The sequence below is a fragment of the Microcaecilia unicolor genome, chromosome 7 (genome assembly GCF_901765095.1).
Source record: "Microcaecilia unicolor chromosome 7, aMicUni1.1, whole genome shotgun sequence".
Classification (NCBI taxonomy): Eukaryota; Metazoa; Chordata; class Amphibia; order Gymnophiona; family Siphonopidae; genus Microcaecilia; species Microcaecilia unicolor.
The window spans coordinates 226344497-226364233 of record NC_044037.1 but is presented as its reverse complement, the minus strand read 5'-3'; the positions used below and the strand labels follow the sequence as shown (position 1 = coordinate 226364233).

The 19737-nt window shown below is 46.2% G+C and overlaps 1 protein-coding gene across 1 annotated transcript in view; it reads right to left on the bottom strand.

Moving 5' to 3' along the window:
- Positions 1-19737, bottom strand: part of LOC115473968 (neurabin-1-like) — a 337573-nt gene that overhangs the window by 32541 nt on the left and 285295 nt on the right. Inside the window, exon 16 of the mRNA XM_030209200.1 lies at positions 15459-15648. Within this exon, the coding sequence (XP_030065060.1) occupies positions 15459-15648 (190 nt within the window). The remainder of the gene's footprint in view (positions 1-15458; positions 15649-19737) is intronic.

The following is a 19737-nucleotide window of genomic DNA, read 5'->3' as shown; positions in this document are numbered from 1 at the left end:
ACGGTGCTTCTTAGATTTCTTGCGGTGCCCGTCATCGGTGCCAGGTGGAATGGAGGAGGAGGTCGATCCCCCTCGGTCTCGAGGAACCGGGTCAGACAGGGTTCGGTCCCGAGGGCCATGGGCCGAGGGAGTGACCGGGGCCGATTGCCCGCGCAGCCTCTCACCCCTACCCTCACCGGAGGACCGGCGGGCCGACGGGACCTGTGCTCCTGGGGTCGATGCCATCGGTGCCGATTTCGCGGGCATCGATACCGGTACCGAAGAACCGGCCGTCGATACCGATGCCGTCGAGGTCGACGTTGAGGGGCCGGCGCAAGTTCCAAAAAGACGGTCCCGAAGAACTTGCCTCGCAACCTGAGTCCGTTTCCGGAGACCAAGACACAAAGAACACGACTTGATATTGTGCTCCGGCCCGAGGCACTGGAGGCACCAAGCGTGTGTGTCGGTCTGCGAGATAGGCCGGCCGCACCGACCACACTTCTTAAATCCACTCGGGACCTTCGAGGACATCGACGGAAAAATCGCATCGGCGAAGTTAAAGTCGTCGATGGTGGCGGTAAATCACACCTCGAAAAATAATCGACCGCGCGGCCACAAGGCCGCAACGCGACGCCCCCGCTAGAAAACGAGGGAAAATAAAGCGCGTGCTCTCTTTTTTTTTTTTTTTTTAAAGTAAAAGGAAAAAACTGGAGCGCGCGGCAACAGAAACAAAAAATAAACGAATTCGCGAACAACGCGACGGTTTTCCGGGGCTGACTAAGAGAGAGCGGCAGTCGCACGACTCTCTCCAGGCGCGGAAAAGAAAAGACTGGCGGGAACGGTCGCGCACGGGCGGGAAGACGGCCGCGCATGCGCGGTGGGCGTGCCCTGCGTGCGGACCGCCCGCGAAGCTTCTTCCGGTTGGTGGGGGCTGCCGCGGACGTCACCCAGTCGTGAGAACAAGCAGCCTGCTTGTCCTCGGAGAACAATGTAGCCACCTCCTGCATCTTTATTTCTGAAGAGATTCTCTCTATGGCACAGCACATCAGTAAGGTTTTCCTGCACATCATGCTTTGGGTCTGAGGCCTGAACCTGAAAGCCAGGAGACACTTTGGAGATGGAGGAGTGGCCTACTGTTCGTGTAGCATGTTGCAGATCTGGAGAACTGGGTTTGATTACCATTGCTACCTGATGGTCAGCAGCAGGTTGAAATCCTGGGGCAAACCAGGTTCAATTCCCTTTGAAGCTCCGTGTGACCCTGTCACTTAACTGTCCATTGCCACAGGTACAACAGTAGTGCAATGTACTACTTAGACTGTGAGCCCACTAGGGACAGACACAGTACTTGTAAAATGACCCCCCCCCCCCCCCCCCCAAAAACAAAACAAAACAAAACTGTAAACTGCTTTGGTCTAAGTGGTATATAAATACTTAAATGAATGAATGAATATCCACTGCAGAAGCTTCAGTGCTTTATCGAAAATACCATGGGTTGCTCAGACAATACGTTTTCCACACTCCACTTTGCCCACTTGTGAGGGAGAGTATTATCAAATTCTGTCACACTGTGCACAGTATCTTACAAGTACATGCACATGAAGCGCTGATAAGATGTTATACGAGGTATTAACACTGTTCTGAAAAAAACTTCCTTCCAAAAGACTCCAATGTCTGAGCTTCTTCTCCCAGGGCATCAAGGAAAAAGTCTTGCAACTTTTGGCCCTTTTGAGAGCAGATTCAACCACCATGGGAGTGGTAAGGAAGTTGCTGCATCTCAAATCCATGATCCTCTGGGCTCTGTACATCAAACTGACTAGCTCATTAACGGACACAACAGAGAGGATTTTTCCAATTCTCATCTGTAAGTTCTTCAGGATTCTGTGAACAACCTCACAGCCTCTGTAGGGGGAGGACTGGAGGATATCCAATGTTTCAGCCTCAGGCTCCTCCTCCATCTCTAACTTGAATGGAATGGCATAAGCCATTTCCCTCACAGAATCGAAGAATGAGAGCTCCCCTGATGGAGATTTTCTTTTCTCATTGGGTAGGGAGGGATCTGATGGCTATTCAGATGAACCCTCTTCAGAGAAAACCTCTGGCATAAGGCTGGAATTTCAGATGCGCTCAGTATCCAACCCAGAAAAATACTCCATCAGAGAAGTCTGTCTTGACCTACTGACATCAGTAGATAGGGGGATCTCCAATATGCCAGTGAAGCTTCCTCTCTTGATGGGTCTTGAAGATTAGCTGGAAGTCCTTTTGTCTCAATATTGATGTCAATGCCATAATAATATGTTGAGCAAAGAAGAATCCCATCTGTTCCACAAAGGTTGCCATCACCAAAGATATGGGGAGTGCAGCAAGTCTAGAGACAGCCCAGCCTGGAAGTGAAGGAAATGTAGTCTGTTAACCAATTGGAAAAGTGTGCATTTGCTGATGGCAACCCCATCCTATCTGGATCAAAAGAAACAAAAAACTGAGGACTTTCCTGTGGGCCTTAGTCCACTCTAGATACAAGGCGAAGGCTCTCTTGCAGTCCAGTGTGCAGTGCACTTTTGACATGGGATTTAGGAAAATGATTGGAATGACATGACTGGTTAAGATGGAATTCTGACACAACCTTAGAAAGCAACTTTTGATGAGTCCACAGCACCACCATATTTAGAAAACTTAGTGTAAGGCAGATCGGTTACTAGAACTAGGAGTGGAGGAGTGGCCTAGTGGTTAGGGTGGTGGACTTTGGTCCTGGGGAACTGAGGAACTGAGTTCGATTCTCACTTCAGGCACAGGCAGCTCCTTGTGACTCTGTGCAAGTCACTTAACCCTCCATTGCCCCATGTAAGCCGCATTGAGCCTGCCATGAGTGGGAAAGCGCGGGGTACAAATGTAACAAAAAAAAAAACAACCCCCCCCCCCAACACCTCACTAACCCTGTGTTCTGAAGTAACTGCCACAAAAAAATGAACTTCCAGGTTGGTACTTCAAGTGGCAGGTATCTAGTAGATCAAAAGGAGTTTTCATCAACTGGGTAAGAACATTGTGGTCCCATGACACTGCAGAAGGCTTGATGGAGGTTTCATAAGTAGAAAGCCCTGCATAAAGTGAACAGCTAGATACTGGTGGGTGACATCACTAACTGTATTGCTATTTGAATGTGTGCTGCCTTCTGAGCTCTTCCTCTGCTCCTTTGTACATTGGGAGAGCAGTTTCCAGCACTCAGAACAGGGAGAAAGCGGCCTCTGCTCTAGGTGTTGCGCGCCGGGGCATTTTTTTTTCTTTACATTTATTTTTCTCCCAGTTACTACTTATGGCTCCAGTACACTTTCTCTTCTTGGTACTGTCCCTTCCTAATCTGTTTCTCCATCTGAAACCACTGTACACTGCAGGAACACATTGTCCACCCTCTGTATTCATCATCTTACCATCTTTTTTTTCCTCTTCTCAGCTCTCAACCTTCAACATTTCCTTCCTTCATTCTACTCATCCTTCTCCTTTCTGAGTACATCTCGCTTTCGTCGCTGTCGTCATACCTCTCCTACTCTTCTCCTGCTGGGGACATTAATCCCAATCCTGGTTCTCCACATCAGCTCTCATCCTATTTGTGCAGGTCACACCATGATATCTCCAATCTAATTTCTGTTCCTCTCCTTCCCCCTTCTTTTCTGCCTTTCTCTTGTGGTCTGTGGAATGCCCGCTCTGTTTGTAACAAACTTTCCTACATCCATGACCTCTTTATCTCTCGTACTCTCCATCTGCTTGCCCTAACTGAAACTTGGCTTTACCCTGAAGAATCTGCTTCAGTCGCGGCCCTATGCCATGGAGGTTATCTTTTTTCCCATCTTGGGCTACTACTTTCACCCTCTTGTAGATTTCAACCTCTTCTTCCACCTCAGTCTCACTGCTTTTCTTCCTTCGAAGTCCACTCCATCTATTTGCCTCTCCGAGTAGCAGTCATTTATCAACCCCCTGATAAGTAAGTCCCTTTCTTCATTTCTTGCTGACTTTGATGCCTGACTTTCCTTCTTTCTTGGGGATTTTAACATTCATGCTAATGATCCCTCTGACTCATGCTTCTCAGTTTCTTGCTTTAACATCCTCTTTCAATCTTCAACTGTGCTCCACTGCCCCCACTCACCAGAATGGCCACTGTCTTGATCTTATCCTCTTCTCAAACTGCTCACTCTCCTGTTTCTGAGCCTCAACTCTTCCCCTCTCTGACCATCATCTGATAACTTTCACACTTAAACACCCTCCTCCCCAGTCCCGTCCAATCTTAACCAGCACATTTAGGAATCTTCAGGCTATTGACCCTTCTACTCTGTCCTCCAGTGTTTCAAATCTCTTCTCTACCAGTATGTTATCCAAGTCTGTCAATGAGGCTGTCTTTTCCTATAATACTATTCTCTCCTCTGCCCTGGATACTCTCGCTCCTCCCCGTTCTGTAAAACGTACCGAAACCCAGCCTTGGCTGACCTCTAGAATCCGCTACCTACGTTCCTATGCCCACTCTGCCGAATGCCTTTGGCTGAAATCCCATGCCCATGCTGACTTCATACATTTCAAATTCTTGCTGACCTCCTTCCAGTCTGCTCTTTTACTTGCCAAACAGGACTATTACATCCAGTTGACAAATTCTCTTTGCTCAAACCCTTGATGTCCCTTTGCCACACTGAACTCTCTCCTCAAAGTGCCTTCACTTCCTCCCCAGACTCTGGCTGAGTACTTTCATGATAAGGTTCACAAGATTAAACTTGAATTCTCAACCAGGTCACCTCCACCTCTTCTTCCCTTAGTCCATTCTCTCAACCCTCCAACCCCTGCCTCCTTTTCTGAAATCACTGAAAAGGAAACTACACATCTTCTTTCCTCCTCGAAACTAACTACCTGTTCCTCTGATCCTATTCCCACCCATCTACTTAACACTATCTCTCCTACTGTCATCCCTTTTATCTGTCATATCCTCAATCTTTCAATTTCCACTGCGACTGTTCCTGATGCCTTCAAACATGCCGTAGTCACACCACTCCTTAAAAAACCTTCACTGGGAGTCACGTGATGTGTTAGAGGGAGCAGGACGCGTGATTTGCTCTCTCTGAGGCACCTGGGGCCTTTCTGCTTAAAAATGTACCCTTAACCTGGGACGAAATTGTCTGCGATCGGCTCTGAGGACCATACACAAGTCATGGACAAATTTGTGGAGGCCAATCCAAAAACGATGGCCAGCAGAGTGAGTAAACGCGAAAAAGAGAAGCCCCGACAAGAGGTGATGGCAGAACAAAAATGGCCACAGAGCGGAAGCGCGGGGTTTACTAAAGAACAACTTGCGCAGCTTACTACAGCAGTGGAGGCGGCAATGGAACCCAAGCTAGAGAAACTTTCAACCCAACTCACTAATTTTGAGGCGGCTCAACTCGAGTTTTCGTGGCGAGCTGGTGAACTCGAGCAACGAGTATCTGATCTGGAGGACGCCACGGCGCTAACACCTCTGCTGCTTAAACAATTAAAGGAAACAATCGAGTTCCTTACTGTCAAAGTAGATGACCTCGAAAACAGGTCGAGAAGGGCGAATCTCAGGCTGATCGGAATCCCGGAATCTGTGGGGGACAGAACCCTGGCCACGGAGCTGGAAATTTGGCTCAAAAACGAGTTTGCCTTGTCATACCATGTGGGGTCATTATGCCTAGAGAGGGCCCATAGGCTGGAGCGGATACATGATGGCCGCCAAGCGCCATGATCGTGAAAGTTCATAATTATCCCCATAAGGTGGAAATTCTGAATGGCTATCGCCTGAAGAGGGAATCTACGAAGTTTAAAGGCAGCTCTGTAAGGATTTACCAAGATTACTACAAGAGAATAAAAAGGAAGGTGTTTTCTCTGTTGTGCAGCCGACTACATAATTTGAAGATCCAATTCATGTTAGTTTACCCAGCAGTACTAAAAATTAAACAGAACGGAACCTGGAGTTCCTTTGCTTCGGAGTCGGCTGCCAGTGACTATGTGGGGGACTTAGAACGGAGCAGAATCAGCAGCAATACAGGCTAATCTGCTGACCTAATGAAAGCAAGACATGGACACAAGATTGGTGTGTGTGGTTCTGGGAAGCAGGTTTGTGGGATTATGTATACGAGAGAATGTAGGGTACTGTATGTTGATAATATGGGGCTTGGGGAGGGGGATCTCTGCATATAGGTGACTCCAGTGATGTTTGCAAGGGGGTGGTTGGGGAGGGGGGGGGGAGGTTGGAGGTGTGTGGGGAGGTAGAGGGGGGGGGTGTTGGGGATGGGGGATGAGTGTGGAACGGGGGGGGGGGGGGGGTGAAAAAAGAGCTATGTGGTGCTTGTGACAGGTTGATAGGTGGTATAGGGTGGTCCCATGCTCAGCGCAACAGCAGTATTGCCCTGGGGGAGGGGCTGGGCCTCCGGGGGTTTCGATGGCAGGATTTTGAGAGCACATGACGATGGGATAGATGACTAGCCACCTTGGTATAAAAATAATATCTTGGAATGTCTCTGGCATTACGTCCCCAGTGAAGTGCTATAAGATTCTGCGTCAGCTTAGGCGCCAGAGTGCTACTATAGCCTGCTTGCAGGAAACAAAATTGTCAGACATAGAACATAGGAAACTTTGCCAACAGTGGGTGGGCTAGTGCCATTTTTCCTCGTCAAGTAACAGGAAAAGTGGGGTAGCAATATTATTGAAGGGGTTGCCCTGTCAGTCCAAACTGGTGTATAAAGACAGAGGGGCGTATTGTACTGCTTCATATTAATTACCAGGAACAGAAGTTTTAGTTTATGGCCCAAATTCTTATTGCCCTAGGTTCTTTCAATTCCTCATAGCGCTAGGACTACAACATGCAGATGATCCCTGGGTATGGCTGGGAGACTTTAATCAAGTACAGGACCCAGTCTTAGAAAGATTATCTCCCAAGGCCATCCCGGGGATGGGGAAAGGGAGGGGGTTGCCGGCATTATGTAAACACCTTCACTTAGTAGATCCTTGGCGGTCACTCCACCCCAATACAAAAGATTACATGCACCAGTCCAAGGTCCACCATTCCTGGTCGAGAATAGACTACATACTAATTTCCCAATCCTGGTTTTTCAGAGTCAAGAAAGCTAATATTGGTCTGATGGAGATCTCAGACCACAACATGATCTGGATAGATTTGGATCTGGTAGGAGGAGGCCCCGTGGGCAGGATGTGGAGATTTCCCTCCTATTTGTATCAAGAAAGCAGTTTCGTGATCACCTCTATAGGAAGTGGCAATTTTATGTAGACACTAATTCTGATTCATGTGAGTCGCCAGTAATATTCTGGGAGGCCTCCAAGGCAGTTATGCAGGGGGAAGTGATAGCGTTTGTGAATGCAAGGGCGAAACATCAGGCAACAGCCATTCTGAGGTTAGAGGAAGCATATACGATAGCGAAGAGAAGGTACCTTTCTAGTCCGACAGGGGTAAACAAAGACTTGATGTCATCGGCCTTCGTGGCTTTAAATTCACTTCTCCATGAACAGGCCATGGCACAGTTGATGGCTAGGCGATTAAATTTTCAGCGCTTTGGCAATAAAGCAGATAGGCTTCTGGCGAGGGTGGCTAAGGCGAGTTTACCACGCCAATTCATTCCTTCAGTAGTGACCCCCTCGGGGGACTGTGCCACTCAATTGCAGGACATATTAGATATCTTTCACTCACACTTTACGAATATGTATTCCTCCAGAGATAGAGTTCATGGCCCCTTGACGTGGGATTATTTAGAGGATGCAGGTATGCCAAGGCTAACAGAAGATGCGCAGCGGGCAATGTCAGCACCTGTTCAGGCGCAGGAGGTGCAAAGAGTCTTGAGGGCCTTGCCGCTGGGTTCAGTGCCGGGGATGGATAGCTTTTCAAGCGAGTATTACAAAATTTTGACCCAGCAAGTCTGTGGACCCATGATTGCATATTTTGACATGGTAGTTGAAAGGGGTTTTTCGCAGGGGGAGAATGAAGCTTTGATCACACTAATATCCAAACCGGGTAAGCCCAAAGACCAAGTGGAGTCCTATAGGCCAATTTCACTAATCAATGTTGACATAAAAATTCTGTCCCGGGTGCTGGCGGACAGATTAATGCAGAATATCCCAAATTTGATAGGAAAACACCAGGTGGGGTTTGTTAAGGGGTGACAGGCCACTAGGCACTGCGCAAAGTACTATTGGCAGTGGCTTATGGACAGGTCACGGGAGATCCCTTGCTAATGGTCAGCTTGCATGCAGCCAAAGCTTTCGAGAAGGTCAGCTGGGACTATTTGTTCCAGGTCCTTGAGTATATATATTGGGATGGGGGGATGGTTCCTAGCGGCCATACGAACTTTGTACAAGGGCACAACTGCAAAGGTCTTGATTAATGGAACTAGGTCCCCATCCTTTCAGGTAGAGCGGGGTACCAGGCAGGGATGTCCTTTATCGCCCCTCCTATTCCTGCTATATTTAGAGCCTCTACTGCATACAATTCTGCAGGACCCAGATATAAAGGGAGTAATGCTGATGGAGAAACAGATAAAGGTGCTGGCTTTTGCAGATGACATGTTTTTCACTCTTACCCAACCATGCTCATCAGTTTCCCGCCTTTTGGAGGTCATAGATGAGTTTAGTTTTTTCTCTGGGCTGCAGTTGAACTTACAGAAGTCGATGGCTCTGCTGGTCCAGTCGGCAGTCCAGACAGAATGGGTGGGGCACTTTCCCTTCCAGTAGGTCACAGGGGGTAATTCAATACCTGGGGATATATGTCCCGGCAGACCTAGCTAGAATGTACTTGGAGAACATAGGACCACTGAAGATGCGAATGGCAGAGATTTTACAAGGATGGCAAGGGCTACCCATCTCTCTGCAGGGTAGAATATCACTATGTAATATGATTCTTTTCCCAAATGGACATATGTGTTTCAAATGGTTCCAATCATATTGGGATATAGCGAGGAAAGGTGGCTACAAAGAGCACTCAACAGGTTCTTGTGGCAGGGTAAGAAAGTGCGCATAAGGCTATATAAAATTATGCGACCCCGCGCCAAGGGGGGATTGGGACTGCTGGATTTGAAATTATACTCTATGGCTAGCTGCCTACGCCACTTATCTGATTGGATCCGTTCCAAGGAATTTTTCTCTTGTACGACAGTAGAAATCTCCTTGATGGCACCACTTAGTTTTGCATACTGGCTACATGCCCCATTGGATAAATTGCCCGTACTAGGATCTTATGGATATATTTTGAACCCTCTGCGCAAAGCGTGGCGGTGGCTAAGCAAAACCTTTAAGTGGAATAAAGCAGTCTCTCCCTTACTACCTATTGGGGGAAACCTGGCATTTCCAGAAGGAAGGTCATCGTTATTGTTCAAGAGGTGGGCTACTCGTGGAATTCATTACCTATTTCAGGTGGTAACTGAGCAGGGGACCACAAAGCCCTTCCAGACCCTGTGTGATGAATTTGGGTTAGAATAGAGAGATATTTTTGCTTAAATACAGGTTAGACACTATGTTAGCTCTTTGCCTGCTTGTTATTTGACTCAGGAAATCTGGGACACTTTAAATGATCTACTGGGTCTGGAAGCTCAGTTAAGAGTTCCACTGAAATAAGGGACTCACTTGAACACAATGATTATGTCTTAGTGACGAGCCAATGGGAACAAGAGCTGCAATGGAGACTTGACCCTGGACAAGTGGAAACGTTTGACGTCTATGTACAGCATGACAGAAAATGCAGCTGGGTGGGAAATGCAGTATAAATTTACCATGCGATTGAGCATATCAGCACACAGGGCCTACAGAGCGACTTTGAGGAAAACAGATGATTGCCCCAAATGTAAGAGTGTGGGCACCAACCTGGCCCATATGTTTTGGTCTTACAGGGTGGTGCATTCCTTCTGGACAGAGTTGGGCAGGCGGGTATCATAAATGTGGTTGGTACAATGGGTGCCATCGCCGGGACAGCTGTTTGACGTCTCTGAAGTTCGAGGCAAGTGGCCAGAGGGATTTAAAGCCTTTCTGAAGAGAACTGTACTGTTGGGAAAAAGGGTAATACTACAGCTGAAGCTGGAGGTGCCCAGTGTTCCACAGTGGCAAGGGGCTATGATGCAGTGCTGTTCGTTAGAAAAGGGAGTCATGGATTTGGCTTCAAAAAAGGGAGATCAGTTTTGTAAGATTTTGTTACCGTCTTGGGATTCTCTGACACCTGTTGCAAGAAGCAGGATTTTGAACTGTTGAGGGGAGGGGGGAGGCGGGGAGGCAGTGGGGGGGGATTAGTAGTAGGGGGGTGAAGTAGGTGGGGGAAAAATTAGAAGTAAAAAAGGGCATAACTTTCTCAGATGCATATATGACATATTTTGACTGTGATTGTAATTTGCTCATGAATGTTCGACGTGTAATCTGGTTTGTCAATAAATTAAAAAAAAAAAACCTTCACTGGATCCTACCTGTCCTTCCAACTATTGCCCCGTCTCCCTCCTCCCTTTCCTATCCAAGATACTTGAACGTGTTCACCGTTGTTGCCTTGATTTTCTTTCATCTCAAGCTATTCTTGATCCACTTCAATCTGGCTTTCGCCCCCCTTCATTCAACCGAAACAGCGCTTGCTAAAGTCTCCAATGACCTGTTCCTGGCCAGATCCAAAGGTCTATTTTATCCTCATCCTTCTCGATCTATCTGCTGCTTTTGACACTGTTGATCACAGCCTACTCCTTGATACGCTGTCCTCACTTGGATTTCAGGGCTCTGTTCTTTCCTGGTTTTCTTATCTCTCCCAGCGTACTTTTAGTGTATACTCTGGTGGATCCTCTTCTACCTCTATCCTACTGTCAGTTGGTGTACCTCAGGGATCTGGTCCTGGGACCTCTTCTTTTTTCCATCTATACTTCTTCCCTCGGTACTCTGATCTCATCCCATGGTTTTCAGTATCATTTTTATGCTGACTACTCCCAGATCTACCTCTCCACACCAGAAATCTCAGCAGGAATCCAGGCCAAAGTATCAGCCTGCCTGTCTGACATTGCTGCCTGGATGTCTCACTGCCATCTGAAACTAAACATGACCAAGACTGAGCTTCTTATCTTTCCACCTAAACCAACCTCTCCTCTTCCCCCATTCTCTATTTCTGTCTCATCAGCTCGTAACCTTGGGGTCATCTTCAACTCCTCCCTCTCCTTCTCTGCACATATTCAGCAGACTGCTAAAACATGTCGTTTCTTTCTCTATAATATCAACAAAATTCGCCCTTTCCTTTTTGAGCACACTACCAGAACCCTCGTCTACACTCTTATCACCTCTCGCTTAGACTACTGCAACTTGCTTCTCACAGATCTCCCACTTAGCCATCTCTCTCCTCTTCAATCTGTTCAAAATTCTGCTGCACGACTAATATTCTGCCAATGTCGCTATGCTCATATTAGCCCTCTCCTCAAGTCACTTCACTGGCTCCCTATCTGTTTCCACATATAGTTCAAACTCCTCTTATTGACTTATAAGTGCATTCACTCTGCAGCTCCTCAGTACCTCTCCACTCTCATCTCTCCCTACAATCCTCCCCGGGAACTCCGTTCACTGGATAAATCTCTCTTATCTGCACCCTTTTCCTCCACCACTAGCTCCAGACTCCGTTCCTTTTATCTTGCTGCACCATATGCCTGGAACAGACTTCCTGAGCCGGTACGTCAAGCTCCATCTCTGGCCGTCTTCAAATCTAAGCTAAAAGCCCACCTTCTTGATGCTGCTTTTAACTCCTAACCCTTATTCACTTGTTCAGAACCTTTATTTTATCATCCTCACTTTAATATTCCCTTATCTCTTATTTGTCCTGTTTGTCTGTCCTAATTAGATTGTAATCTGTCGAGCAGGGACTGTCTCTTCATGTTCAAGTGTACACCGCTGCATACGTCTAGTAGCGCTATAGAAATGAAAAGTAGTAGTAGTAGCTAAAAGCTGTACAGAGATGGGCTTCCCTTCTACCTGATAAGCTCCAACTGCATTAAGGTCCATCCTTACTGAGTCAGTCTTTAGACCTGCCTCTGATATAGTAGAAGGTATTCAAGGAGTTTGTGTGTGGGAAAAATAAAGGGACCTATTACTTTGCCCTCATACCAGAGGGCAAACATCTTCCATTTAAATCCATATACTCTCTTAGTGGAATCCTTTCTGGAAGTTAAGAAGACCTGTGGGATACTGTCAGGCAAGCTCAGGAAAGCCAATGCCAGTCTCTCAACATCCAAGCTGTGAGAGCTGTGGACTATGCTGGAATGCAACAGTGTATCCTGCTCTTGTGTGATCAGTGTTGGTAAGAAAACTCCAGTCTCACAAGATTTCTAATGGAAAAGATCCAGAAATGAAAGCCATATCAGATTCAGCCGATAAGGGCTAAGAGAAACGTGGTTCCCTGATCTTGACCAAGTGTCAGAATAGTTTTCTCTATGTGGGGTATCGGAGGATAACACATACTGGATGGACCGCTCAGGTCTTTATCTGTCATTTATTATGTTACATACGGAAGACCCTCTTAATGCAGAAGGGAGGCATCCAAGGCTAGCTTGCCATGTATCCCTATCCAGGGGCACACCTGAGGATTTTTTTTTGGAGTGGCACTGACGTGAAAGCCATATGATAGAACGCAGCACTGGTATCAGAGTTTCCCTATGACAAATCATTGATACTTCTTGTGGCTAGGATGCATCTGTATGTAAGAGTCCTTTAGATCCAGAGAACACAGCCAGTCTTCTACTTTGAAGAAGTAGTATGATGGAGCCTAAGGAAACCCATCCTGAATTTTTGTTTGATGAGATTTGTTCAGGGCCCTCAGGTCTAGAATTGGGCAGAATTCGCTTCTTTGTGATCAGAAAATACTTGGAATAAAATCCTTTTTCTCCTTCCTGTGATGGAACAGGTTCAACTGCATTGGCCTGTAAAAGGGAATTCCTTTGTAAGTATTCCCTGATGCTAAGAGCCTAATCATGATGCTTGGTAGGCAATTTGGGAGCCACTCCACTAATTGAAGACTACTTTAAGAACCCAATTGTGAGGTTATAAGGAGCCATCTGTATGTAAAAAAATAAAATTATAAAAAAATTCAGCTTTCCTCCTACAGGTTGGCCATCCAAAATGAATATAAAGACTGAAGTTATATTCTCATTGGAGGCACTCAAAACCTTTTCTCTGGGTTTGGCTGTGACAGAGTTTGGAACTTTTGGGTCCTCTGCTGTCTGGGACATGAACCCTGTCTAAACTGAGGACAGCAGGAGGCTGGAGGTTACCTGCACTTATCAGAATAATAGGACTTCTGTTGCCCTTACTATGATACCTGCTGGAAGAGGCGGCTGGGTTGGAAGTTGGCCTGGAAATGGGTCTTTAGAGTGTCACTATACTGCTTGATAAAGGCAGATTCTTGTTGCACTTTATCACTGGATATTCTCTTCCTGGTACAGTATCCCAGCAATTTTTTCCTGCAAGTCCCAAGTGAAAGGTCCACAGCCAGGTGAGACTACAGGCACTAAATTTACATTGCAGAAGCTCTCAATGACATATCAAAAATATTTTAAGTCGCATGTACAACATTTTCTGCACTCTTTCCCTTTGACTACTAGTGAGAAGAGTTCCTTGGCCTACTCACCAGGAAGAGGGACTTAACTCCGCCACATTGTTCTGCAAGTAAATGCCCATAAATTGATGTTAGGATGCTATGTGAGAAGAGAGCATTGAATTCTGAAACTAACTGTTCCCAAAAGACTCCAATGTTTGAGCTTTCCTCTCCAGAGGCACCAAGGAGCAAGTCTTGGAACTCTTGGCTCTTGAGAGCAGATTCAGTCAACATAAATCAGGGGTTTTCAACCCAGTCCTTAGGCCACACCCAGATAGTTAGGTTTTCAGGGTACCACAATGATAGATTTGCATATAGTAGAGGCAAGTGCCTGCAAATCTCTCATATGCATATTCTATGTGAACATTTTTAAAACCAGACTGGCTAGGTGGGTCTCGAGGATCAGGTTGAGAGCCTTTGCGTAGATCAATGAGGAAGCTGCTGCTGCTTCTGTGTCTTGGTGTCAAGGTGTCTCTTTCTGGACAGCACGGGTCTTACATATCAGATTGCCTTTGCTTTCGACATCAATGATTTCAAGGCTGTGGCATCTCTTTCAGCAAAGAGGTGCTCCTTGAAGGATGCCATCATCAAAGATGTAGACATAACAGTGGGAGTGGCCATGTCCTCCTGAGTCATTTGGGAGTTTTGGAACCAGGTCTCAGGTCCATGAAGGTTGTCACACCCTCTCTGATGGCAAGGAGGGTAACCATTCTTCATGATTGGCCGCTGGTGGGGACAGGATGCTGGGCTCGATGGACCTTTGGTCTTTTCCCAGTATGGCATTACTTATGTACTTATTGGCCGCTGTCGGGGACAGGATGCTGGGCTCGATGGACCTTTGGTCTTTTCCCAGTATGGCATTACTTATGTACTTATGTTAAGGGAGCATCAAGGACACCAATGACCTTGGTGCCTCAGTTTGATGGGGAGCAATGCTGAGACATCGCAACTTCCACTCAAATGTATCTCATGGTACCAACAGATTAGGTCAAATCCTTCCTATTCTTCATATGGGATTGAGATGATGGCTGCTCTCTGTGGCTTCTCTTGATGCTCGATGTTGAAGGTGATCAACACACTCTTGATGCTGATGCATCCCCAGTAAACAGTGAGCTCCTGGACCTGTGGAGACCAATGTTTCTGATGCCGATGGTCTGGTCTTGTCTTATCACTGAAAAGCCTCTCTCTCTGCTTTTCTCTACCACAAATTCCTCTCTGACATATGTTAATAGACAGCATAAGAGAGATCATAGTTGGGTTTCAAGAATTGCAGACATGAATGGGCATCAATAATGGATATGGGTCTTGTTACACTGGGAACATCTTTTGATGCCACTGGCAGTCTTCTTTTGGGACATTTCATCTGGACACAGTGATGGTGACAATAATACCATAGCTGAGAGCTCGAGGCCTAAAAACGGTTTACACTGGACTAACAAGAAAAAAGAAAAAACTCAAAATCTGCTGAAAAATCTGATTAAAGAAATACTGGGTACTCACGAAAAGACAAAACATGACAGCGACAGGACTTATAGACTTGAAAGAAGAAATTACAAAAAAACCCTCTAAATGCACTGAGGCAACTACAATGGAAAACAGGTCTGACTGGCTCTGTAGGAAAATTTAGAGTGAGGAGGTTCCATATGACAGCAGCAGGCAGGCGGAAGCAGGCATGCATGTATGGCGAGTCTACCCAAAAGCTTCCAGAAAAAGCTCCTGGGGTACCATTTCCCATGCCGGGCTCTGTTGGTGACACCACCCATAGGTAAGGATTTTTACAGTCCTGCTTGTCCTCTGAGAAAAAATTAACTTTTTCATTAGAACAGTAAATGGTATCAATATGCTATTCTAAAATATACATAACAAATTATATATTTTGAAGGCGTACCTTGTCCTTGTTTTTTTCTTGACCAGGTTCACCTGGGGGTGGTCCATTCTGGGCAAACTGAATGCTAGTACTATATGTATCTCTGTGACTGTCTCCAAACCAAGAGAAAGGCATGCAAGATGGAACAGGAGAATCAGAGTCTGTTGGAGATGGATTCGTGTCAACTTCCTCCAACAATTCGCGTGAGCCTCTGAAATTACAACGTTTATTATTATATTTTCTACAATAGTTGCAATCAAATAGGGATCATTGCATTTACTCTGCCAAAAATCATACTCGTAATTTACTTCTGATTAGCCTTTAGATTGGAGGAAGCTTACTGCCCTGAGGGCAACACAGGGGACATGCAGTCATTTGTGGGCCACCCCTCTGAATCTAAACTGTTGTATCCTCCTTATCCCACTCCCACCTCTTCCACAGTCCCCCATCAATATCCCTCCATCCCCTGACCTTTAACTCCCACTTCCTCCAGCCATTCTCTCCATTCAACTCCCACCAACATTCTTCTCCTTTCAACATTCGTCTCTGGCATTTCCACCTTTTTCTTTTCTTTATTTATTTAGATTTTGCTCACAACTTTTTCAGTAGTAGTTCAAGGTGAGTTATGTTCAGGTACACTGGATATTTCTCTGTCCCAGGAGGGCTCACAATCTAAGTTTGTACCTGAGGCAATGGAGGGTTAAGTGACTTGCCCAAGATCACAAGGAGCAGCAGTGGGATTTGAACTTCTGGATTGCAAGACCGGTGCTCTAACCACTAGGCCACTCCTTCTGCTGCCCTCATCAGACCTGATCCTTGCTTCTTTGCTTCCTGCCTCTTCTCTCTAACTTTCCTTTATACATTCCACCTCTTCCCTTGATCCCTTCTGTCCCCGTCCCACTTTCTCTTATTCTTCCTTCAACCCTTGCCTTCTGCTGCTTCTACCCTACCTTTTATTCTAACCTTTCTATCAGCCTCAGATTTAGTTCTTCTCCATCCCCTTCAACAACTGTAAACATGAACTGAAGCAGTCAGCCCTAACAACTATTTATGCCTGTAGGACAGTGGTTCTCAACCTTTTTTCTGTTGTGACACATCGAAGACAAATTCACACTGAACAAAGCACATCTAAATATTTCATTGTTTAACTGTAAGTTTAGTATGAAATTGCCTATCCCATATCAAAACGCTGTATGCAATACGAGTCCCAAATTTTTCAATTGCCACACAACAAAACAAATATATATTCAAATTCTAGTGTCACCTCAGTAACAGCAACACAAAATCCCTCCACTACCTGATACTGTGAAGCAACACAAAAACCTACAAATATGCTACAAACTATGTAACAAAAGGAAGCTGTGGACAGCAGACCTGCAACATGTTAAGTTTTTTTTTTTTTTTTTCTTACATTTGTACCCCGTGCTTTCCCACTCATGGCAGGCTCAATGCGGCTTACATGGGGCAATGGAGGGTTAAGTGACTTGCCCAGAGTCACAAGGAGCTGCCTGTGTCTGAAGTGGGAATCGAACTCAGTTCCTACTACTACTACTACTACTATTTAGCATTTCTATAGCGCTACAAGGCATACGCAGCGCTGCACAAACATGGAAGAAAGACAGTCCCTGCTCAAAGAGCTTACAATCTAATAGACAAAAAATAAAGTAAGCAAATCAAATCAATTATTGTGTACAGGAAGGAGGAGGGTAGGTGGAGGCAGGTGGTTACAAGTGGTTACGAGTCAAAAGCAATGTTAAAGAGGTGGGCTTTCAGTCTAGATTTAAAGGTGGCCAAGGAAGGGGCAAGATGTAGGAGCTCAGGAAGTTTATTCCAGGCGTAGGGTGCAGCGAGACAGAAGGCGCGAAGTCTAGAGTTGGCAGTAGTGGAGAAGGGAACAGATAAGAAGGATTTATCCATGGAGTGGAATGCACGGGAAGGGGTGTAGGGAAGGACAAGTGTGGAGAGATACTGGGGAGCAGCAGAGTGAGTACATTTATAGGTTAGTAGAAGAAGTTTGAATAGGATGCAAAAACGGATAGGGAGCCAGTGAAGCGACTTGAGGAGAGGGGTAGTATGAGTAAAGCGAACCTGGCGGAACACGAGACGGGCAGCAGAGTTTTGAACGGATTGGAGAGGGGAGAGGTGACTAAGTGGGAGGCCAGCAAGAAGCAGATTGCAGTAGTCTAAACGAGAGGTGACAAGGGTGTGGATGAGGGTTTTGGTAGAGTGCTCGGAAAGAAAGGGGCGGATTTTACGGATGTTGTAAAGAAAAAAACGACAGGTCTTGGCGGTCTGCTGGATGTGAGCAGAGAAGGAGAGAGAAGAGTCAAAGATGACCCCAAGGTTTCGAGCCGAGGAGACAGGGAGAATGAGAGAGCCATCAACAGAAATAGAAAACGGGGGGAGTGGGGAGGTGGGTTTGGGGGGAAAAATGAGAAGTTCGGTTTTGGTCATGTTTAATTTCAGGTGGCGTTGAGACATCCAGATAGCAATGTCAGACAAGCACGCTGAAACTTTGGTTTGGATGCAAGGTGAGCTATCAGGGGTAGAAAGGTAGATTTGGGAGTCATCAGCATAGAGATGGTAGGAAAAGCCATGGGATGAGATTAATGAACCAAGGGAAGAAGTGTAGATAGAAAAGAGGAGGGGACCAAGAACAGAACCCTGAGGTACGCCGACAGGCAGAGGGATAGAAGTAGAAGAGGATCCACCAGAGTGAACACTAAAGGTGCGGAGGGGAGAGGTAGGAAGAAAACCAGGAAGGACAGAGCCCTGGAATCCAAGTGAGGACAGAATATCAAGGAGTATGCTGTGATCGACAGTGTCAAAAGCAGCGGAAAGATCAAGAAGAATGAGGATGGAATAGAGACCTCTGGATTTAGCCAGTAATAGGTCATTGGAGACTTTAGTAAGAGCAGTTTCGGTTGAGTGGAGAGGGCGAAAACCAGATTGTAGTGGGTCAAGAATAGCATGTGAGGAGAGAAACTCAAGGCAGCGGCGGTGAACAGCACGCTCAAGTAATTTGGAGAGAAAAGGAAGGAGGGAGATGGGTCGGGAATTAGAGGGACAAGTAGGGTCGAGTGAAGGCTTCTTAAGGAGAGGTGTGACCACTGCATGTTTAAAGGCAGTAGGGACAGTTGCAGTGGAAAGTGAGAGGTTGAGAATGTGACAGATAAAAGGAATAAGAGCAGGTGAGATGGCATTAAGAAGGTGGGTGGGAATGGGATCAGAGGAACAGGTGGTACATTTTGAGGAAGAAAGGAGAAGTGTAGTTTCCTCTATAGTAACTTCAGGAAAGGAGGAAAAAGAATGAGGGGAAGGAGAGAGAGGGGAACGGACTAGTGGAGAGAGAGATGGCGAGGTAGAGAATTCAAGGTTTATCTTTTGAACCTTGTCGTGAAAGAATTCAGCAAGGGTCTGAGGAGATAATGAAGGGGGAGTTGGGGGAGGGGGCACCTTGAGGAGAGAGTTCAATGTGGTGAAGAGAAGTCGAGGGTTAGAGCCAAGAGAGTTGGTCAGTTGGATATAAAAGAGCAGATTGGAAGGAGGTCAGCATGAACTTAAAGTGTAGGAAATCAGCAAGGGCCCGAGATTTCCGCCAGAGGCGTTCGGCGGAGCGGGTACAGGAACGTAGGTAGCGGATATTAGAAGTCAGCCAAGGTTGGGGTTTTGTGCGCCTTATAGGGCGGGTCATCAAAGGTGCAACAGTGTCTAAGGCAGAGGATAGAGTATTGTTATAAGAAGAAACAGCCTCGTTGACAGACGTGGATGGTGCCACAGTAGAGAGGAGGTTTGAAACATGGGAGGATAGAGATGAAGGGTCAATATCGAGAAGATTCCTAGATAAATTAGATATAATAGGACGGGACTGGGAGGGAGGAGATTTAAGTGTGAAAGTTATAAGATGGTGATCAGAGAGGGGAAGATGAGAGGCAAGGAAACTAGAGGGTGAACAGTTGGAGGAGAAGATGAGATCAAGACAGTGACCATTTTGATGACTGGGGGAGGTGGAGCATAGTTGGAGATTAAAGGAGGATGTTAAAGCGAGTAACTTGGAAATTTAAGAGTTGGAAGGATCATTAGCAGGAATATTAAAGTCACCAAGGATGAGAGAGGGGGAGGAAGGATCATGGAAGAAGGCAAGCCAGGCATCAAAGTCACTGAGAAAGGATGAGAGGGACTTATCAGAGGGACGATAAATGACCGCTATTCGAAGAGGCAGAGGAGAGAAAAGGCGGATAGAGTGGACTTCAAAGGAGGAAAAACAGTGAGATTGAGGTGGAAGAAGGGGTTGAAATCT